General features: G+C 46.4%; 1 protein-coding gene across 1 annotated transcript; it reads right to left on the bottom strand.

Annotated features, from left to right (window-relative positions):
• Positions 1-303: 303 nt before the first annotated feature.
• PLA1A (phospholipase A1 member A) lies at positions 304-17617 on the bottom strand. Its single transcript, XM_035540535.2, is given in 11 exon segments — positions 304-734; positions 1698-1862; positions 5410-5518; positions 5943-6032; positions 6943-7110; positions 7970-8059; positions 8884-8985; positions 12506-12614; positions 13852-14029; positions 15636-15837; positions 17545-17617. Coding segments are annotated over 11 exon segments (1371 nt in total). The 3' UTR covers positions 304-649.
• Between the last annotated feature and the right edge of the window lie 423 nt (positions 17618-18040).

Below are 18040 nucleotides of genomic sequence, written 5' to 3'. Positions count from 1 at the left end.
GATAACATGAAATTGATAGGTTCTCACTCTGAAAGCATCTTGCAGATGGTGCAAGTGAGTTCTCCGCTAAGGAAGTTGCCTAAGCAACTAGGGATATGGTTTAGTGGTGGACTTGGTAGTTAGTCTAGGTGATGGTTGGGCTTGATGATCTTAAGGGTCTTTTCCAACCTAAATGATTCTATGATTCTATAGCACCTCCCAGTTCCAAGGCTAAACCAAAACTAAACTCCCCTTACTGAGGAGAAGTAATACTTCACACCTTTACTATGAAAACCTCAGGACACTTTAATAAAACACAAATGAATCATCCCAGTACTCCCCGTGTAGAAAGAGTGATATCATCTTCTCCTTTCACAGAGATTGAAATCTTGTGATTAAATGACTTGCCCATCTCTTTCAGAGCTTGGTACAGAATCTGTGAGATAAAAATCCTAATTCAGTCTTTTAACTGGGAAATCTTGCTGCAACTGCTAAGTCTTGTACTCACTGATGTACTGCATGCTACTTTTCCTTGACATCCTCTCCTGAATGCGGGAAGTAAAAAACCCACGTGGTTCTTTGATGAAAGTATCATCCGTGAGCAGAGAGAGGCAGTAGGTTTAGGACTCCTTCCCAGTTTTGGGTGTGCATCCATACTCGGAAAGCCGTGCTAGGCACACGCAGCAGACAGCCGGTAAGAGAGGTCCATGTTGCCGTAAAGAGTGATGTTCCAGGGCAGGCAGAACATGGTCCTGCTGTAGGAAGAGCACAGGGAAGTCAGACTGTGTTTTAGCAGGCAGGGGTCACTATCCTGACACACGGGCAAACAAGCTGCTGATGGACCTCATGCTGCTTTGCAAGGGTATGGTGGACACGGTGCTAAGCCTTGGTTGGGCTGAATCAGCTGGAGGGTGGTCTATGGAGCTGTGCCTTTCACCTTTCTGCCACCCCCTCCTGGAAGAACCCTTGCTTCTCGGAGTGCTCCCGGTTTCGTGATGAGGGCAGTTGTGATCCTGTGCAACTCTGCACCTTCCCACCCACATCGCAGCCAAGTCCAGTGCTTCCAGGGGTGCAGGTTAGCACACCTTCGAGGCAACATGCCATGCTGTCCCATTCATAAGTGGCAAAAAGCCATGTATCCTGCCTGTCCACCCCAATTTTGGGATGATAATGAGGCATAGTCCTTATGCTCAAGTGTTTTTTGTACATAGGAATGACTACCCCTATCTGGGCCTGTGATATATTTTGCTGCCTTGTGCCTGACTCTCCTTATAGCCCATCAGAATGGAATCTGAACGTGAGCCAGTCTCCCTTCTGCTTCTGGGTTTCCCTGCTTTGGAGTGCATACTAGCTTGCTTCAGCCAGGAGGCAGCGTAAGAGTCAGCTCAGAAGCAATATAGAAAGCGTTTAATGTGTCAGTATAGACCCTGCTATTTTGCCCTGCCTATGAGAACTTTGGATCTGCAACAGACCTGGTGAGAATGTTGTATTATGGAGAAGGTCATTATCTCTCTCAGGATGAGAAGGACTTGGCTGCTTCAACTCTGAAGAAGGTAGTTATGGCTGAAGGTATATACTTATTATATACATAGGGACACAGAGGGGTGGGAGAGACCTCTTTACACATTTATCAGAGATGAAGAGAGAATGCATTGGTATAAACTACAAGCTGCATCCTCAGGCTCAGTGGATCCCTGAAAGGTATTCCTGTGACTTACTTCTTATTGAGAGGCAGCGGGGCTGCACAGAACTTGCCGACAATGTGCGACTCATCCTTCCTCCAAAATCGGTTCTTGGGGAGATACTTGAGCATCACGATGTTTATCTCACAGAGGGGAACCTTGTGGGCCAGCAGCCGCTTGCCCACCTCCTCCTGCTGAGGTCTGCAACGCAGGGAGACAGAGGTGAGGGAGAGTGTTCAGTCAACCTGCGGATGCATCGAAACACTGGAGGAACCTGGGGTATTAACGTGAAACCTTCACATAAATAAAAGACTCATCTGTCAAAATAGGGCATTACATGAGAGTCTGCAACTGAACATATTCTTACTGGCCTTCTCTCCATGCTTCATCTCTGTAGTCAGGAACACTTCTGTATAAAAATGCTTCCTTCCATCACACAATTGCAAAAACTGTTCCCACTATTGTGTATAGATTGAAATACTACCCATATTGCTACAGAGAGGTAACTGGTAGATAAGGTGAACATCTATGAAATCGTGGATAGCACAGTTCGGAATTGATTATTCACCACTTATTCCGGTACAGGAACTAGGGGTCATCAAATGAAGTGAACAGGTGGTAGGCTTTAAATGACTGCTCAGTGCACAAAATACCGTTCTGTTCAAGCTGTTAAAATCCTTGCTGTGGGATGTTGTGCATGCTAGGAAGTTTATATGACTGCACAAATCATAGGAGGGGTCTGGATAAGTTCATGGAAAACAAAAGTGTTGGGAGGTAATAAAGACAAAGAACTCTTCTTTGGCTCTGAAGGTTCCTGAGATGCGATAAACTAGAAATTGGGAAATAGGGAAACTACCTTGGCAAAGTACTGCTGCATGCCTTTTTATGCTCTTCTCTAGGTATTTGCTTTTGACCATGTTGAAGGTGGGGTGCTTGGATAGATGGACCTTTGTCTGTGCCTATGCTCTTTGCCAGGTAACATGAACTGAGAAAAGCCAGAGGCTGGGTAAAGAGCTAATGGTCAGAGCCCAGTGGCAGACTGTGCGCTACGAAGTGGTGCTGCCCAGCCGTTTTACATACGTGGGCTGCTCCCCTTCCATGGAGCCTGTCCTGTGGGCCTTCTTACGCCTGGCCTACTTGGCACCTCTGGGAGCCTGGGGAGCATCTACTCCCTTGCACCACTGAATAATGTGCAGAGCTGACTCATTGAAATCCTAGAAGCATCTGGTGACTGCCTGCTCAGAAATGAGACAGTAGGGAAAGGGGAGAGGTGACAAAAGGGTCAGGAAGAGGCTACAATTCTGCTAACCAGAATTGCCCCTAGGAGCGGGCCGATGGCTGGACTCGATGTCCTCCTAGGCCAGAGTGCCCAGCCTAAACCAGTGCACCCAATCCCTTTCTTAGAATACAGCGGTAGATACTGGAGGTTTTGTGTGGCTGGCATGAAGCTGCCAAAAATGAGAAGCGTCATGAAATTGCAGCTATAAAGTCGAATAATAGATGGCAAATGGAAAACTGAGGGGAGGCTGTCCCTTTACTGCATATTTTGCATGGGCAGGATGCAGCTGTGCTGTGGGACAGAGGAGCACAGTTAAGTAAGCTGAAGAAATACACTGCTGGGACTGACATTTGGTCAGAGCCCACACCACCTTTGGATGCATGTGGGACTCTGGCTGACTTCAGGAGTATGTTTCCTTGGCTATGGAAGATGATGGCATGTTACACTGACGTGTAAGCAATGCCAATGCAGCTGGGAAAAGTGCCCTGTAACAAGTTCCTTACTCTGTCAGCCCCACGGCATTGGGGCTTGGGGACACGTCTCTCGAGGGCACTCTGAGCAACATGTGTGTGGGGTAATGGCATCTTGAGGAGTGAGATCAGAATTGAGTGAGAGAGAAGGTCAGTGTGAGGCAAGGAATGAGCCACTTGCTGCAGGCATGGGAATGGTCGGACACTCCCAGGTCCCTGTGTGCTTCCTGGGAACCACGCAGGAACCACGCTTCCTGGGATGACACGCAGGTCAGATCACTTGAAATATTCAGTGATCAATCAGTGTCTGAACTGCGGTGTGAGAACCTACAAAAGATGTCTGTTTGACTCTCTGAGCTTGACTGTACTGGAGGGTTGAGCTTTTCTTGGAGGCTGGGGAAGTTTCTTTGCTTTTTACTACAGTGTGAGTTATAAAGGATATCTTCACTTGCACTCCCAAATCTGTTTATTGCTGTAAGTGCATTTTTTGGTTTAGTCTCCTGCTTCTTTGGAGGGCGCTTAAGTGATTAACACAGCTGCTGCCCTCCCAGGGCAAGGGTGTCCCTGGATAGCTGTAACTCTGTCTCATTAAAACCAGAGGGTACAGTAAAGCCGTGGGATCGCCTGCCTGTGTCACTTCCCCGGGCAGCCTTTCTCTCCGGCGTTCACATGCCTCCTGCTGGACACGTATCAAGCACTGTATCCGACAGCTGCAAAAGGAAGTGCCGCAAGTTTTCCTGAGAAAACCCACGGGTCCTGACTTGATCTGGGTGTTGTTAATCCTTCCTTTCTGCAACTTTGGTAAAGGCAGATTTGGCCTGCGAGTTTCCAGGGCTGCCTTTGCTCCGTGGAGGGGCTGGACAGACTGAGCTCCATCAATCTGGAGTATGAACTCCAAATTGCAGTGTTAGGCTGGAAATCCACGATCAAGCAGCTGTGTCATGCTGGAGAGCACCCTACAGCAGGCTTTCCCTTCCCCAGTTCTCACCCCTACCTCCTGGTGCACATGACCAAAGCAACACAGTTAGCATCAGGTCACAATCTTTTGCCTTAATAAGGTCTATGTGGGATCCAGTACTGGGACCCCTTCTGATCTGAGGAGAGCTGGCTGAGGTCTTTAGCAGGCTGCTTTCCTGCTTCCTGAGGGAGCCAGCAATATTTGCTGTCTGCAACATACGCAGCAATTAGCTGGATGCCCATATGGTGGCTACCAGACAACCACAGTGGGTAGGAAGGTGTGGGAAGAAGTGACAAATAATTTTTTCTGGGGAACTTCTCTGTGGTGGGGAGATCCCCCTGATGCAAGGGCTGGGGGAACAGGGCTCTGAGTCTCGTCTTTTAATTCAGGTATGGTTTGGAGGACAGTGTTGTCAAGAGAAATCTTACTGTCTACAGATGTGGTCTTGGTCCCCTGCTCACTGAACATTTCCCCTACAATGGGAGGAGCATGGGAGCTTTGCTGCGTTACTGCAGAGACAACAAGCTACTGAACACATTTCTGGCTGTGCAGGGATGCACTTGTTTCCTCTTTGCAGCTGCTGTCCTAATGGGCATCAAGAGAAACATCTGAGCCACGATGTCCAACAGTTTGGAACCTGCGGTGGATAGGGTCTTGGTGTAGACAACTCTGTCTGGCAGAGTAGGATTAGTAACTATTTGACAGCGACTGTCATTTGAATCAGCACCAGGCAAGGGTATGGCTTACAAAAGGAACTATTGTAGCAACACAAAGGTAGGCAAATCTGGGGATCCTGGAACACACCTACTGCTTTGTGTACTTGTGGACTTAGCCAGGGTTAACGAATAATGGGAACACATACCTGATTCCTGAGAGCATTTAAGGTAAATGTGGAGGGATTCAAGAAGAAAGGTTGTGGTTCATCACACAGTGACTGCACTCAGGGGATGCGCTATCCTTGTGCCTTTCCTGGACTGGGACAAACATCCTTACACATGGAGATGGAAAAAAAGCAGGCCAGAAGCATGCACTGTCACTCACATGGTGATCTTCGCAGTGTCCTTGGTGCTGTTGCTGTAGAAAGTGATCTCAATGCTGGTGACTACATTTCTTTTCTTCTGCAGTCGGAACTCAACCAGGCTGTGGTGGACTGAGCAAGATGAAAAGTATGCGGGAGTGAGTGGGTTGTACCTAGCTGCCAAAAGAAGTCATCTCTAGCTCTTACTCCGTGCTCCCACCAGCACAAAGAAGGTTAAGCAGATTTAAGAAAGAAAATAGTCTCTGCAGTATGAAACACACAGTGGACAAGTTTGCACAGTGCGGTGTGAACAGACCCCTCACTTCAGTCCTGAAACCATGTGGCGGTGTTAATCCAGGGCTGTGCCCACCCTAATAAATCCATTAGAAAGGGCTTTGCAGGGGAGATATGCACTGTAATTGATTTCCAGCTATGTGTCTTGTGCCATAGCAGCTGCTTCTGATGGTGGGGATAGGCTGTGACTGCCTGGCCTCCACAGACAATCTGCCTCATTTGGTCAACCCCCGTCTGGCATGTTTTTTTCTTTGTTACTTACCACAGAACGGGGCTGAAGGACTTGTCATTAAGTAAACAATCACTTCCTTGGGCAGCCTTCTCATGCTGACGCCTGCCTGCTCCAGCAGGCCTGCAGGAGGAAACGAAGCCAGCGCAGGGAAAGCCATGAAGGAGCCAGAACAGAAATGGAAATATAATTAGTTCCAATTCACCTCTGCTCCCCCCTCCCTACTTTGTTGTCTTGGAGGACAGACCCCTTCTTTACACCAGTGCAAATCAGAGCAAACACAGGTTTGTGGTGTCTGTCTGACAGGTTAACGGGCCCTCAGAAAACCTCCTGTGACTAACCTGGGTAATCATCAGGAGAGTACCTCTTGGTGGTTTTGTGCAGATACAAACAAACACAAGGTACTAGGAAATTGGATTTGTGGCTCAACTGAGAAGACCTGCACCACTGAGGAGGTGACGATGTGGTTTTGGTGAGGTGGGAAGGGAGCGGCTCATCTGAGAGCCCGTTTTTGTATTGTTCTGTTACCAGTCTCCAAATAGCACCAGAGGACGCTTCCTCTCCTCTTGCCACAGCCCAGTTTCAGAAGCCTAAAAGAGGCAAATATTGCCTTCTGCCAGCCCATCTTCAGTGTGGCCATGGCAGGGATTTATCCGGAGGAAGTGACACAGTGAATGGGACTTCATGCTTAGGCTAAAATTCCCAGCTGCTTCTCTGAACAAGACACTTTTTGAGCTCATTGCCCATGTGTTAGGCAGATGATTCTGGAGACTGTCCTTTAACACACTGGTGGACCCTGTGAAATGTTTAAAGATCAGAAATGTTCAAGACACCATTTTTTTTAACTCTGACAGTACATGAGCTTCTGGCTTCTCTACGGAAGCCTGAAAATGAAACAGCTTCTCACTATCCCCAGAGAGGTCCCAAGCAAACCCTGCTCAGAGAAATCTGAATCATGTGCTGCGGTCTGCACTGACACCCGTCAGGAATGTATCGTCCCCTGCTCCATGAAGGCCTCATGCTGGTACTGTACCTATTCTGGGACAGGAGAACAGGAAGGGATCATCACAGTCCAGGCACCGGCCATTCAAAAAATCCTGATGACTTGAGCAAGGGAATGCCACTATAGGACAGGAGTGTTTCAAGGCACTGACATAGAGATGTACTGCCCTCATGTGATCACAGATCAGATACTTGTAGCCTGTAAGAAGAAAGTCACCTAGAGAAAAGCAGCAATGAGCCTTTCAGTTGGTTCGGGTCTTTCTGCAACTTCCTAAGGAATGGAAAATCAAGAAATACTGATTATGCAGCCATCCCCTCTCCATGAATAACATTTTGTAGAGCACCTCTGTGACTACAAACCCAGAGCCCACTGCAAATGGAAGTCATGAAGGAACTTGGAGGTGTGTCTCCCACATTGAGTCCCCCAGAAGAGGGGGGCATATGGCTGCCCTCTGTCAGTGTGCGACCTATGAAGACCCAAGCCCTCTGCAAGGGGGTACAGTAGCTTTGACTCCCACCTGCACTGTGACCCCAGCTATGGGAATCGAGGTGCCTTGGGCATCCCTTGTAACATGACCCTCAATGGAGCTGGCTCATCCAGAAAGTATTTGAATATTTATCCACACTATTTACTGTGCGAAGTCCGACTCTCTAGAAGGAAAAGGCAATAATCATACAAGCTGTCTAAGCCTGCAGCATGAAAAGAAAAAGAAGCTTTTGCTAGTAGCAAAGAGCCCTTCTAACAAAAATGCTTTCTTTGTTGATATAAGCTCTGCCGGTGTTAGGTGGTGTGGGCTCATACAGAAGTGTCACCAAAATCACATCTCTTGACAGCAGGTGCTGCCAAGACACTTGACCTGCATGTGATTTTAGTTTCAGCTGCTTTCTGTGCTGCTCAGAGGAGACGTGGGCTGTGAAGCTCTGCTGCCATGTGTCTTTATGTGTTGTCTTGCTTTGATATCTTCTCTGACTGTAGCAGGAGCCGGTTGCCAAACAGCATTTTCACAGACTGCTAAATGACCACAAGGGCTCTTTGCTTGGACAAAGAGTGTTCTCACCTGCAGAGATGAATCGGGGGCATCCTGGCTGATCTTTGCCTCCATTGACGAAATAATCGATGTGGCCTACAGGTATCCGGATCCCGAAGTCTGAAAGCAGGTGAAAGGCCACTTCACTCTTATGCTTGGCTCTGCTGTAAACTGTACCCTACATGGTGTGTTTGACAGAGCCCCATAACTGGTTGAACATGAGTAGTGCTGGACCCAGCTTCCCCATGTCTCTTTTTTTCTCCACACAGCAAGGACACATTCCCTGTTCCCTCCCAGATGCCTGCATTGTGCAGTTCATATCATCACCAGGTTTCCTGCACGGACCAGAGAGTGCTCCAGGACCTGCCACCAAAATGACTGGCAACTTTGGCTTCATCATTATCCCTGTCCCTCACATTCTTGACCCTGTGACCACAATCTTCATGGGGGATTATAAGGTGTGACTGAGAGTTATGTTGGTAGAGATTTTTGTGATCTCCGGGTAAAAGGTATGAACGAAAGGCACCACATTATTTGTTTTGCACATGTTCTACCTAGCAGACCCTAAGTGCTTTGGAAATGTTACTCCGTTGTTGCAGCAGCTGTGGGTTTGACTCCATTACTTTATTCACCGATGCCTGCAGTGGCACCTTTCTGATGTCACGTGGGCAAAAGCAAAGTGAGACTAGACATGTAAATTCCTTCCAGGTGGTAAAAACCACACTGAGCTTGTGCTGCAGAAATTCACTCTGCTGTAGCAGGGTTAAGGAAGAAATATTTGCTCTAAGATAGGCAGCAAATATTAGATAGCCTATCTAATCATGGAATATCCTCAGACTGAACTCATAGTCATCTGGCGTAAATGGAACAATGACCTATGTGGTCTTTAGCAATAACGATGGCAGGAGGAACAGACGTGCAGAAGAGGATGGAAGCCAGCTTACTGTCAGCATCCGTATGAATGGCTTCCACAAAGAGGGCATCCCCAGGGTCCAAGCGTTCCTCCAGGCTGGCTCTGGTGTACTTTGGGCCTGCGGGATCCAGGCCTGCAACAAAATCAAAGGATGTGGACCTGTTAAAGTGGATACAGAGGAGGGCCACGAATGTGATCAGAGGGCTGGAGAACCTCTTCTGTGAAGAAAGGCTGAGAGAGTTGGGGTAGTTCAGCCTGGACAGAAGGCTCTGGAGAGACCTCGTTGCAACCTTTCAGTACTTAAACAGGGCTTATAAAAAAGATGCAGAGCAACTTTTTGCCCAGGCAGATAATGATAGGACAAGGGTGAATGGTTTTAAACTAAAAGAGGGGAGATTTAGATTAGATGTTAGGAGAAAATTCTTCACTGTGAGGGTGGTGACGCAGTGGCACAGGCTGCCCAGAGAAGTTGTGGATGCGCCATCCCTGGAGGTGTTCAAGGCCAGGCTGGATGGGAATTTGGGCAACCTGGTCTGGTGAGAGGTGTCCCTGCCCATGGCGGGGGGTTGGAACTGGGTGGGCTTTAATGTCCCTTCCAACCCAAACCATTCTGTGATTCTAAACACCTCAACAACAATAAGTGTTCCTCAGAGCCTCTCTTTCTTATTTCTGGACCAGTTATTTTATCCAGAACTTTTAAAATGTTGCCAGGCAGAAGTGATGAATTATTCCCACATCACAATGATTATGGTCCAGAGAGATTTCTGCCCTCATTAAGTTCCACTGCAGCTTCCTTACCTTGTCTTCCACTGCCCCCAGACATCCATTCACATGAAGCAGTTCTGTACCAAACAGCCCGCAAAGCCTCAAGTTTCTAGGCTGTAAAGCCACGACTGAGCTTCAAATACGTCTGATAGAGCGGCTACAGAGGATCTTTTGGATTTTCAGTGAAAGTGAATCAAACTTTTAGCACCTTTCCTAATTGTACTGTCATATGCAGTAGTGCTATAATCTGAGCAATGTCACTGGAGGTCTTGAGTTAGGTGGTGAATTCAGTATCCTAGGCATTAACCAATCTAAGCAATAAAAAAGTTCAATACTATCAAACTTCCTTAAAACAGAGAGACTTCTGAGCCCTCTCTCCACAAACAAAGTCAAGTTCTCAAGCAGCCATCCATATTTTTGACTAAAAAATATGGATGCTCCTAGAGCAAATTCTGAAAAGCCAAAGGAATACTGAAAATTATCTTTGACAGTATCATGGAACAGGTTAAAGATCATGTTTTTGTTCTGGCTGAGGTTTACCCTGCTCACTTTGCCTAGGAAAATAACATCACAAAACTTCTTTCACTCTTCAGGCAGCAACAATAGTTTAAGAAGCAGCTCTGCTCCATGTATGACAGCTCTCATCCTCAGAGCTGGCCAGTTTCACTGCCTTGGTCTCCATCCCATTAATTCTCTATGGAGAAGGTGGTATCAACAGAATATAAACTGACATGTTGAATTTGTGTGTGGGACAGGGGAGGAGGGGAATGGAAAGAAGAAAAAAAATATTTCCTATTCTATCTAAAAATAAAAGCTGTCAAAGGGAGAAGTGCTCAGAAGAATGTATTGCTTTTATTTTTTTTTTCTTCCTTTTTTTCTTTTTTTTTGGTCTTGTCCAATGCAAAAAGCTGAGAGGTTCCCTGCCCACTTCTACAGACCAAATTTTAGTCAAAGGCTTTAAGAGAGGCTTAGAAGAGTTATTGAGTACAGCTTAAAGTTCTTCCTGAGCAGGGAGAAGCACTTAATATGAACAGCAGCCAATTCTAGCTCAGCTCTAAGGCAAGCACCTTTCTACCCTCTGTTCTCTATGCCAGCTTCCTCCAAGCACAGAATCATTGAATCCCTTCGGTTGGAAAAGGCCCTTAAGATCATCATGTCCAACCATCACCTAATGTACACCCTGTACTATTCACTGTAGCTGTACTGTGTGCAACTAGATTCCCTCAGGCTTCCTCTTTTCCATTTAAAGAACTGAAACAAATTGCTCTTCAGCAATTTTGGAAACGGGCAGTTCATTCAAGTTCCTGTAGCATTTGTTTTCTTGCACAAGGAGATGTTCACAAGAATAGGTGTGACTTAAAGAAACTCACTGCACAGAAATAGTCTGTCTTCTGACATCTAAGACATTCATTCTGGTTTTGCTTCACAGCTCCTTCTAGGTGGCTGAACACACTTTATCAGATTATGGCTCTGGAACCACATTGCTCTGTGTATGTGTGGAAAGAGACAGGAGATGAGATCACAACAGACACATCTTGGGTCCAGTTCCACCTGTCTTCAGGCTCTTAAATCTGGACTGGAGCCTGCAATGCCCAGTGTGCATTTGAAGTCATAGGGCAATCAGGAGTGTAGAAAAAGTGTCTTCTAGTACAGCTAAAAATAAATTGAATAAATAAACCTACAAAGTTTATATTTAACCTTGAGGGTACCTCTGTGAGACAGCCCAGTGTGGGCTGAGGCAGACTGGAAGCCATGTTCTGTCTATGTCTGTTCCTCCTCGGTGGAATTTTCCCTCCTACCAAAATGAATTTCCAACCATGGAGTTTCCCCAAACTTGACAGACCCTCGATTTGATGTAGAAGGCAGCCCTGCTTTGAGTGGGAGGTTGGACTGGAGACCTTCCAAGGTCAATTCTCACCCAAATAATCCTGTGACTCTGTTCCTGCCCCATACCTAAAAGACTGCAGGGTCCTGCGTGAATGAAAAAGGTCTACATGCCATGATCAGCCTCTAACCATCTTCCTCTGTAATTCCCCCACTGCAACCTCTTCCTCACATCCAGAATTTTGTCTGTCTGTGTTCAAGGCCAGCTCTGATTTGGTATACCACTGGGTGACCTTAGACCAGTCTCCTGTGGAAACAGCTGACTTGTGAGAAAGAACAGCAAGAAGTTTCATCTGGGGGGTCCCCACCTTGTCTCAGGCTCTTGCCTGTGTTCTTTGCCTGAGCTGTGTTGTAAGGATGCCATGCCCAGCCCCGTATTTTGCTGATTCTACCCTTGTCTTGACGACTGGGCTTCCTGGCTTTGTCTTGGACTTGCCTCATCACTGCAGACTTGCCTGGATTGTGGATGATGCTGGTTCCTGTCACTGGACCTTCTCTATTCTTCTTGTCCAGGTACAGTAGGACTATGTCCCTTGTCAGTGAGGTTGCTGCCCGTCTCCCTCACTGTCACGCTTGGCTCCCACCTCACCTTTTCCTGCAGAGAAGCTCACTCTTGCTGCTCCCCCCACCATTGACAAGCATCGTGGGCTTTAACTAAGAACCACAGAGGCATACCTGCTATAAAGTGGAAGCAAAGCACGTGGGAGTCATGTTGTTTCATTAGTGACAAGGCCTTACAACTAAGACAGCTGCCACCAGTTTGAAGAGTGGAGCAGAGGCAGAAGGACCCTTTTTCAAATGTTTGCACTCCCATGGTGGTATGGAGGAGACTGATGGCTGGAAAGGCACTGTCAGGCTCTTCTGAAGCGAGGAAGAACCCCATAAGCTTGGATTTAATGAGCCTTCGTGCAATTAAAAGATCACTGCAGATGACTCCCCTTCCCTGCTCTTCCATTCTCTCCCCTGAACAAGAAATAAAGGCCCAAGACTCAGTTTTACGATACCTGTTATCCGTCCCAGCTGACCGCCGTGGAAGTGCCCAACCAGGCCCGCGACATGCGCACCAAGGCTCACGCCAATGATGTGGATGGATGTCCCTGAGACTCCCAGGGCCTGCAGATTGATCATACAAATCAGTATTTCTGCAAAAGGTAGGTGAAATACCCTGTCCCAGCCCGCTCAGCAACTCCATAACATATGGGCTGTACCCATACCCTGATTATTAAGAGTATATTTTCAGAGAAAAAGGACTAATCCATAGGCTGAACTGGCAGGTAAAGCACGGCCACTGAGAGATGATGTGAGATGACCCCATGCAAAGGAACCCAGCTGGCTGGAGGCCGGTGTGTGTGATGCAGCACCATACAATGGCACTGCACATGGTGCAGGAGACCACGGGGACGAGACAAACAATCTTGCCTTCGAGATATGTGTGGCTACATCTTGCAGCAGTACTGAGGATTATGAGAAGCCAAATGTTATCTTCTGTGGTGGATGGGCTGGGCAGAGAAAGTCCTTCAGTAGCTGGGCTAGGGCTCAGCACAGACACAGGACAGATAGCGGGGATCATGCTGCAGCCCAGTCATTTGTTCACTGTGTGACCTAATCAGTAAAAGGGGTGACAGACCTCTTCCCCCTCCTCTTTTCCCCTCCTCATCTCCGTCCTCCTGATCACAGAACCATAGAATCATAGATCGCTGCTCAAAGAGTTGCTGTATTTCTGGATAGGAAAGTGTGACTGCACACTGTGGTGCCTACCCAGGAACTCCCATGCTCTGTGGTCAGGGTCTACAGTGAAATTGTTACGCAGAGAGTTTATGCATGGCTGCTAAATATAAAGATGTGACATCCTCATTGCATAAGCGCTGTTCAGCTGTGCTGTGCATGAGCAAAATAGGACACAGCTGGGGATTTCCAGCTACTAGGAAGTGTATCTGAAACCCAAAGCAAATATAAAATAGCCTCAAATCCCACACCCTCAGCTTCCTGGAAAAAAAAAAATTATGGGCTGAAGAAGAAGACTGCCCAGTGAAGCACAGACCTGAGATAACCCAAGGCATTCATCAGGCTCACCCTGGGCTGGAGAGGCAGCTGACAACCGGGAAGTTTTCCCATAAAATCTCAAAATCAAGAGAAAGAAGAAAAACAGTGGCATGCTCAAGGCTAGACTGAGAAAGAGGGGAAAAATAAAAAGAAAAAAATCTTTAGCACTACACAGTGCTCACTCCAGAATAAAGAGCTCACTTGCCCAGCTCCTGGGGACAGCAGGTTGGGAGCAACTCTCTAGATCGTCTGCATGAGTGACATTTTGTGACCGTGCTTCCCCCACTGGGAAAGCACAGGATCTTACCAGGAGCTTGCTGATGAAGTGTGAGATGGAGAGGGCCAGCTGTGTGACATTATCCACTGCGGAGTGATAGGCTCCAGTAGACCCATGAACTCAGTCCACCGCAATCACATTCACGTGGCTTGTGTGCAGTATGGCACGGACAAGCCCTTCAATCCAGGAAGGTTTGGTGCCCAAAGCCCTGCGGAGTCATCAGAAACAGGTATGTTAGGTGTCTTCCAAAGTAGGGCATGTGCCAATTTGTTGTTCACTGATGCTGGAGCTTCACATGTCCTGGTGTAGGCTGCCAGACAGTTGCTGAAAGTTTTTTTTTTTTTTTTTTTTTTTTTTTTTTTTTTTTCCTAGTGCCAGACACACATACCTGGCATGTCTTTGCTGCAATGTAATAAACATTTTTCAGAATGGGCTGATTCAGTAAGGAACCAAAGGAGAGAAACATCTGTAGGGCTCAGGCTGAGATCTTGGTCTTGGTGTGATGCTTCAGTTAGCCACCACAGAGCGCACCTTGGGTAAGAGAACTGGCTGAGAACATCTGGTCCTGCTCTGCTACCAACTGGCAGGAAGTCCTTGGTCAAATCACTTAGTCTGACACTGCTACAATTCCTCCTCTGTAGGTGATTTAAAACCAAACAACAACAACAAAAACTACCCAAGAATACCAGGAAAACTGAGGAGGCTCTATCCTACCAACTTTCCCTAATACCACAGGGGTGGGGGTGTGCTGTGTCATATGAGGGCAACGGTTGGTTTTCTGAAAAGACCCTGCAATTCCTTATGTGGTCTCATCCTGGATATCTATGCACTTTCCCTTCAGGCTTTTGCACATCAAACCAAAAAACACTATATTGTCACAGTGGGCTGAAAAATGGCACAGTAAAATAAGCTGGTAGTACAGTGACAGATCAAAAAACATTGGTTTACATCCCTACATTTTCAACTTTAGAAGTACTGTGTGCCTGGTAGGGCTCTTAAATGCCTGAGTAATTCAAGGAGTTGAAGAACCGGGACATGAGCTGCAAGGAGACAATTTAAATGGAAAAGGATCTTAAAGAATCTTCTCAAAAGGATCTTCTTCTTAAAAAGAAATGTTGAAAGAGGGAAGGGAAGGGAAGGGAAGGGAAGGGAAGGGAAGGGAAGGGAAGGGAAGGGAAGGGAAGGGAAGGGAAGGGAAGGGAAGGGAAGGGAAGGGAAGGGAAGGGAAGGGAAGGGAAGGGAAGGGAAGGGAAGGGAAGGGAAGGGAAGGGAAGGGAAGGGAAGGGAAGGGAAGGGAAGGGAAGGGGGGAAAAACAATGAAAGAACAAAATAAAATAAAAGGAAGGGAGGAAGGGAGGGAGGAAGGAAGGGAGGGAGGGAGGGAGGAAGGAAGGAAGGAAGGAAGGAAGGAAGGAAGGAAGGAAGGAAGGAAGGAAAGAAAGAAAAAGAGCAAGAAAATAATTTCCTAACTTCTTCTGGCTCCAAAAAAAAGGGAAACACACACAAAAAATAGGCAGCTGATCACAAACTAAAGGACTTAAGTTTGCATTGGAAAGAGGATTGTTGGCGGGATTTTTCATGCCCTTGGCCCTGTCCCAGCAACAGTCTTCCAGGCAATTCTCAGGTATGGTTTGCTGCTGGGCACTCCAGGCTCTGCTCTTAACTTGTGTTTCACATGCAGTCACTGTTGGGGAGACTAAGATTATCACATGGGCAGGGGAGTTCTCTGCCAGCCCCATGCCGTGTTTGGAAATGCCCACTGGATGCTTAATTTATGAGTATAAACTTAGCCACAATGCTCTCCTTTCTCTCACCTGAAGCCATGGATTATGATCTTGGTTTCCAGACTGCTGTTGAAGCTGGTGTCCTCAATACCATCATCAGCTAAAATCAACTCCCCACAGCTGGGGTTCGAGGAGGTGAAGAGAAGAAACTGGACATTAAGTTTACTGCCATGTAGGAAATTTGCTGTCTGGAAGTCAGCACACTGATGCCATGAGGTTCTGTTTGTGTTCCCTGCAATGGGAGGGGGTGAGAAGCATTATTTGGCCTGTGTCTGTGTGATGGAAGAAAAAGCTTATTCTGATTCACTAGGAAAATAAAGGTAGCAATTTGGTCTCTATTAATAAAGAGTGAAAGGATAGAACATAAATTAAAATCAGTCTGGAAAACGTCTGATCTGATGAATCTTTTTCTGCCCTTAGTTGGAATTTGAGCATTGACTCAGGAAGAGAACTGTGGATGTCATGATAACTTTGACTTCCGAGAATTGTTTTACTGAGACATGAACAAGAAATTATTTATATATTTTTTCCATATCAGCTGTGTCCACCAGCAGCTAAGTACATTTATGAGCTGGCTATTAGATCTTAAAAATAATAATAATAATAAAAATGGTTGCCAATCCCCCACTGAATGGGTAGTTCTCTTCCGATTTTTCTTGGGTAGAAGGTATGAGTCTAACTGACATTTGTATCAAAAAGACAGAAATAAATATGAGAATGCTGATGAAAAAACCTGTCAATGACAATCAATTTACAGGATGAAAATGTTTTATGGGAAGGAAAAGGCAGCTGCTGGACAGCACTTTCATCTGGACAGAAAAAAAAAAAAAAACCACAAGACAAAATAACAACACCTCAAACCAGTAGATAGTACAAAATTGGGCAAATTTTGACTATAAATGAAGCAAGGAGATGCAGAGCAGTATGTATGGCTAGGCGCAGCACAAGTTACCCACAGAAGAGCTGGATTGCCTATCATTTGGCATTTCAGAGGACTGGCTGCTATTCTGGAGGGGTTGTAGAAGGCAAGATATTGGAATGACTGAAGGACTAATGGGATGAAACTTATTAAACCATGATGAGCAGGAAGGCAAACAATTGATTAAATGATCTCTTCTGATCTAAAAATGTTTACTCTATGAACTGGCATAGTTGCATCTTGCTGAAATGACAACGCATGCCCCTTCCCTTTTCTGGACTGGAGGAAGTGGAACAGCCTTGAATTTGTACGTAAAAAATAAATAAATAAATAAATAAAAACTCAAACAATCAGCTTCCTAACCACTGCCTGTTCCCACAGAAGATATTCTACAGCAGCTAGGTGGAACATGGCCTAAGGCTCAGTGCAAAGAAATGAAATTCAACACTCAAGATTTCCCCTCGTGGAATGTGGCTGTCCCCTACCGTTGTCTATTTCGGTGTTCCTGGGGACTGAAGGGAAAAGAGAAAGAGTCGTTCTCTGAAATCAGTTTAGAAATACTGCCGCTCATGAGCCAGCTTCTCTAGAAAGGGTGCACTCAGTGAAAGCGTGGTGCGTGTCCAGAATGGCGTCAGACGAGAGGGAATTGTGAGTAAAGAAAAATCACAACTAAACAGAGAAATGGACGTGCGGCGTCTGTTTATTTTGTTTCAGCTACTGCATATTCCGCTTGCTCAGCTTGCAAAGAAGGAGGTGCCATGTCCAGAGGTCAAGTGGTCTGTTTTGCACCTCCTTACGTTTCAGAGTAATTGTGGATCATTCTTTTAAATTAAGTTAGTGGAGTGAAATCAGTGAGATAGCTTCAATCAAAGCATGGGAAAAGAAAGGACCCATTCTTGTGGTATCTAACTAGATTATAGGAAGGACCTCTTTAAACACAGGTTTTTTTAGGTAGAATTGAAATCAGGCCCTCCTATGTAAAGCCTTAAATCCCTTGCTAAGCACTCATGTCTTTCTTACCTGCTTGTGCTGAACTAAGCAGCAAGATGACAGCAAGAATGAAGAGGGGTTTTCTCTTCAGATCCTCAACCATCTTCATGTTAGTCCACTACAAGTACAAGGGTTGTACACGGAAAAAGAGATGTGGTGGGCTGGTCAATCAGCTTGCCTCTGTCAATGATCAACTAGACTGTTTCTTTTGGGAAAAAAGGGGTAGATGCAATCACCTCTGCTCTCGTTTGACCATTAGACAAAGTCTGTGTCAGCAGAGGGCTTCACTGATATTTTGGTTTAAAAAGACGCTGACACCCCTTTCCTTCCTACTTTCCTTTCCTGAAGGCAAAATTATTGCCGCAGAAATCGGCTAGTGAAACTAGTTGCAGCAACCGACAGACAGAGCTTTATGCTTGTCACCTAGCCCTGCCTCCTAGGCTCTCAATGGGGACACTGAGTAGTCACAAGGCTTCAGAATATGCCAGTGCCAGGAAGGCTTGTAGCAGAGCCTTGCATCTGAATA

The sequence above is a fragment of the Cygnus atratus genome, chromosome 1 (genome assembly GCF_013377495.2).
Source record: "Cygnus atratus isolate AKBS03 ecotype Queensland, Australia chromosome 1, CAtr_DNAZoo_HiC_assembly, whole genome shotgun sequence".
In the NCBI taxonomy this organism is placed as follows: Eukaryota; Metazoa; Chordata; class Aves; order Anseriformes; family Anatidae; genus Cygnus; species Cygnus atratus.
The sequence above is the reverse complement of the archived record's forward strand: the minus strand, read 5'-3'. Positions and strand labels throughout refer to the sequence as shown.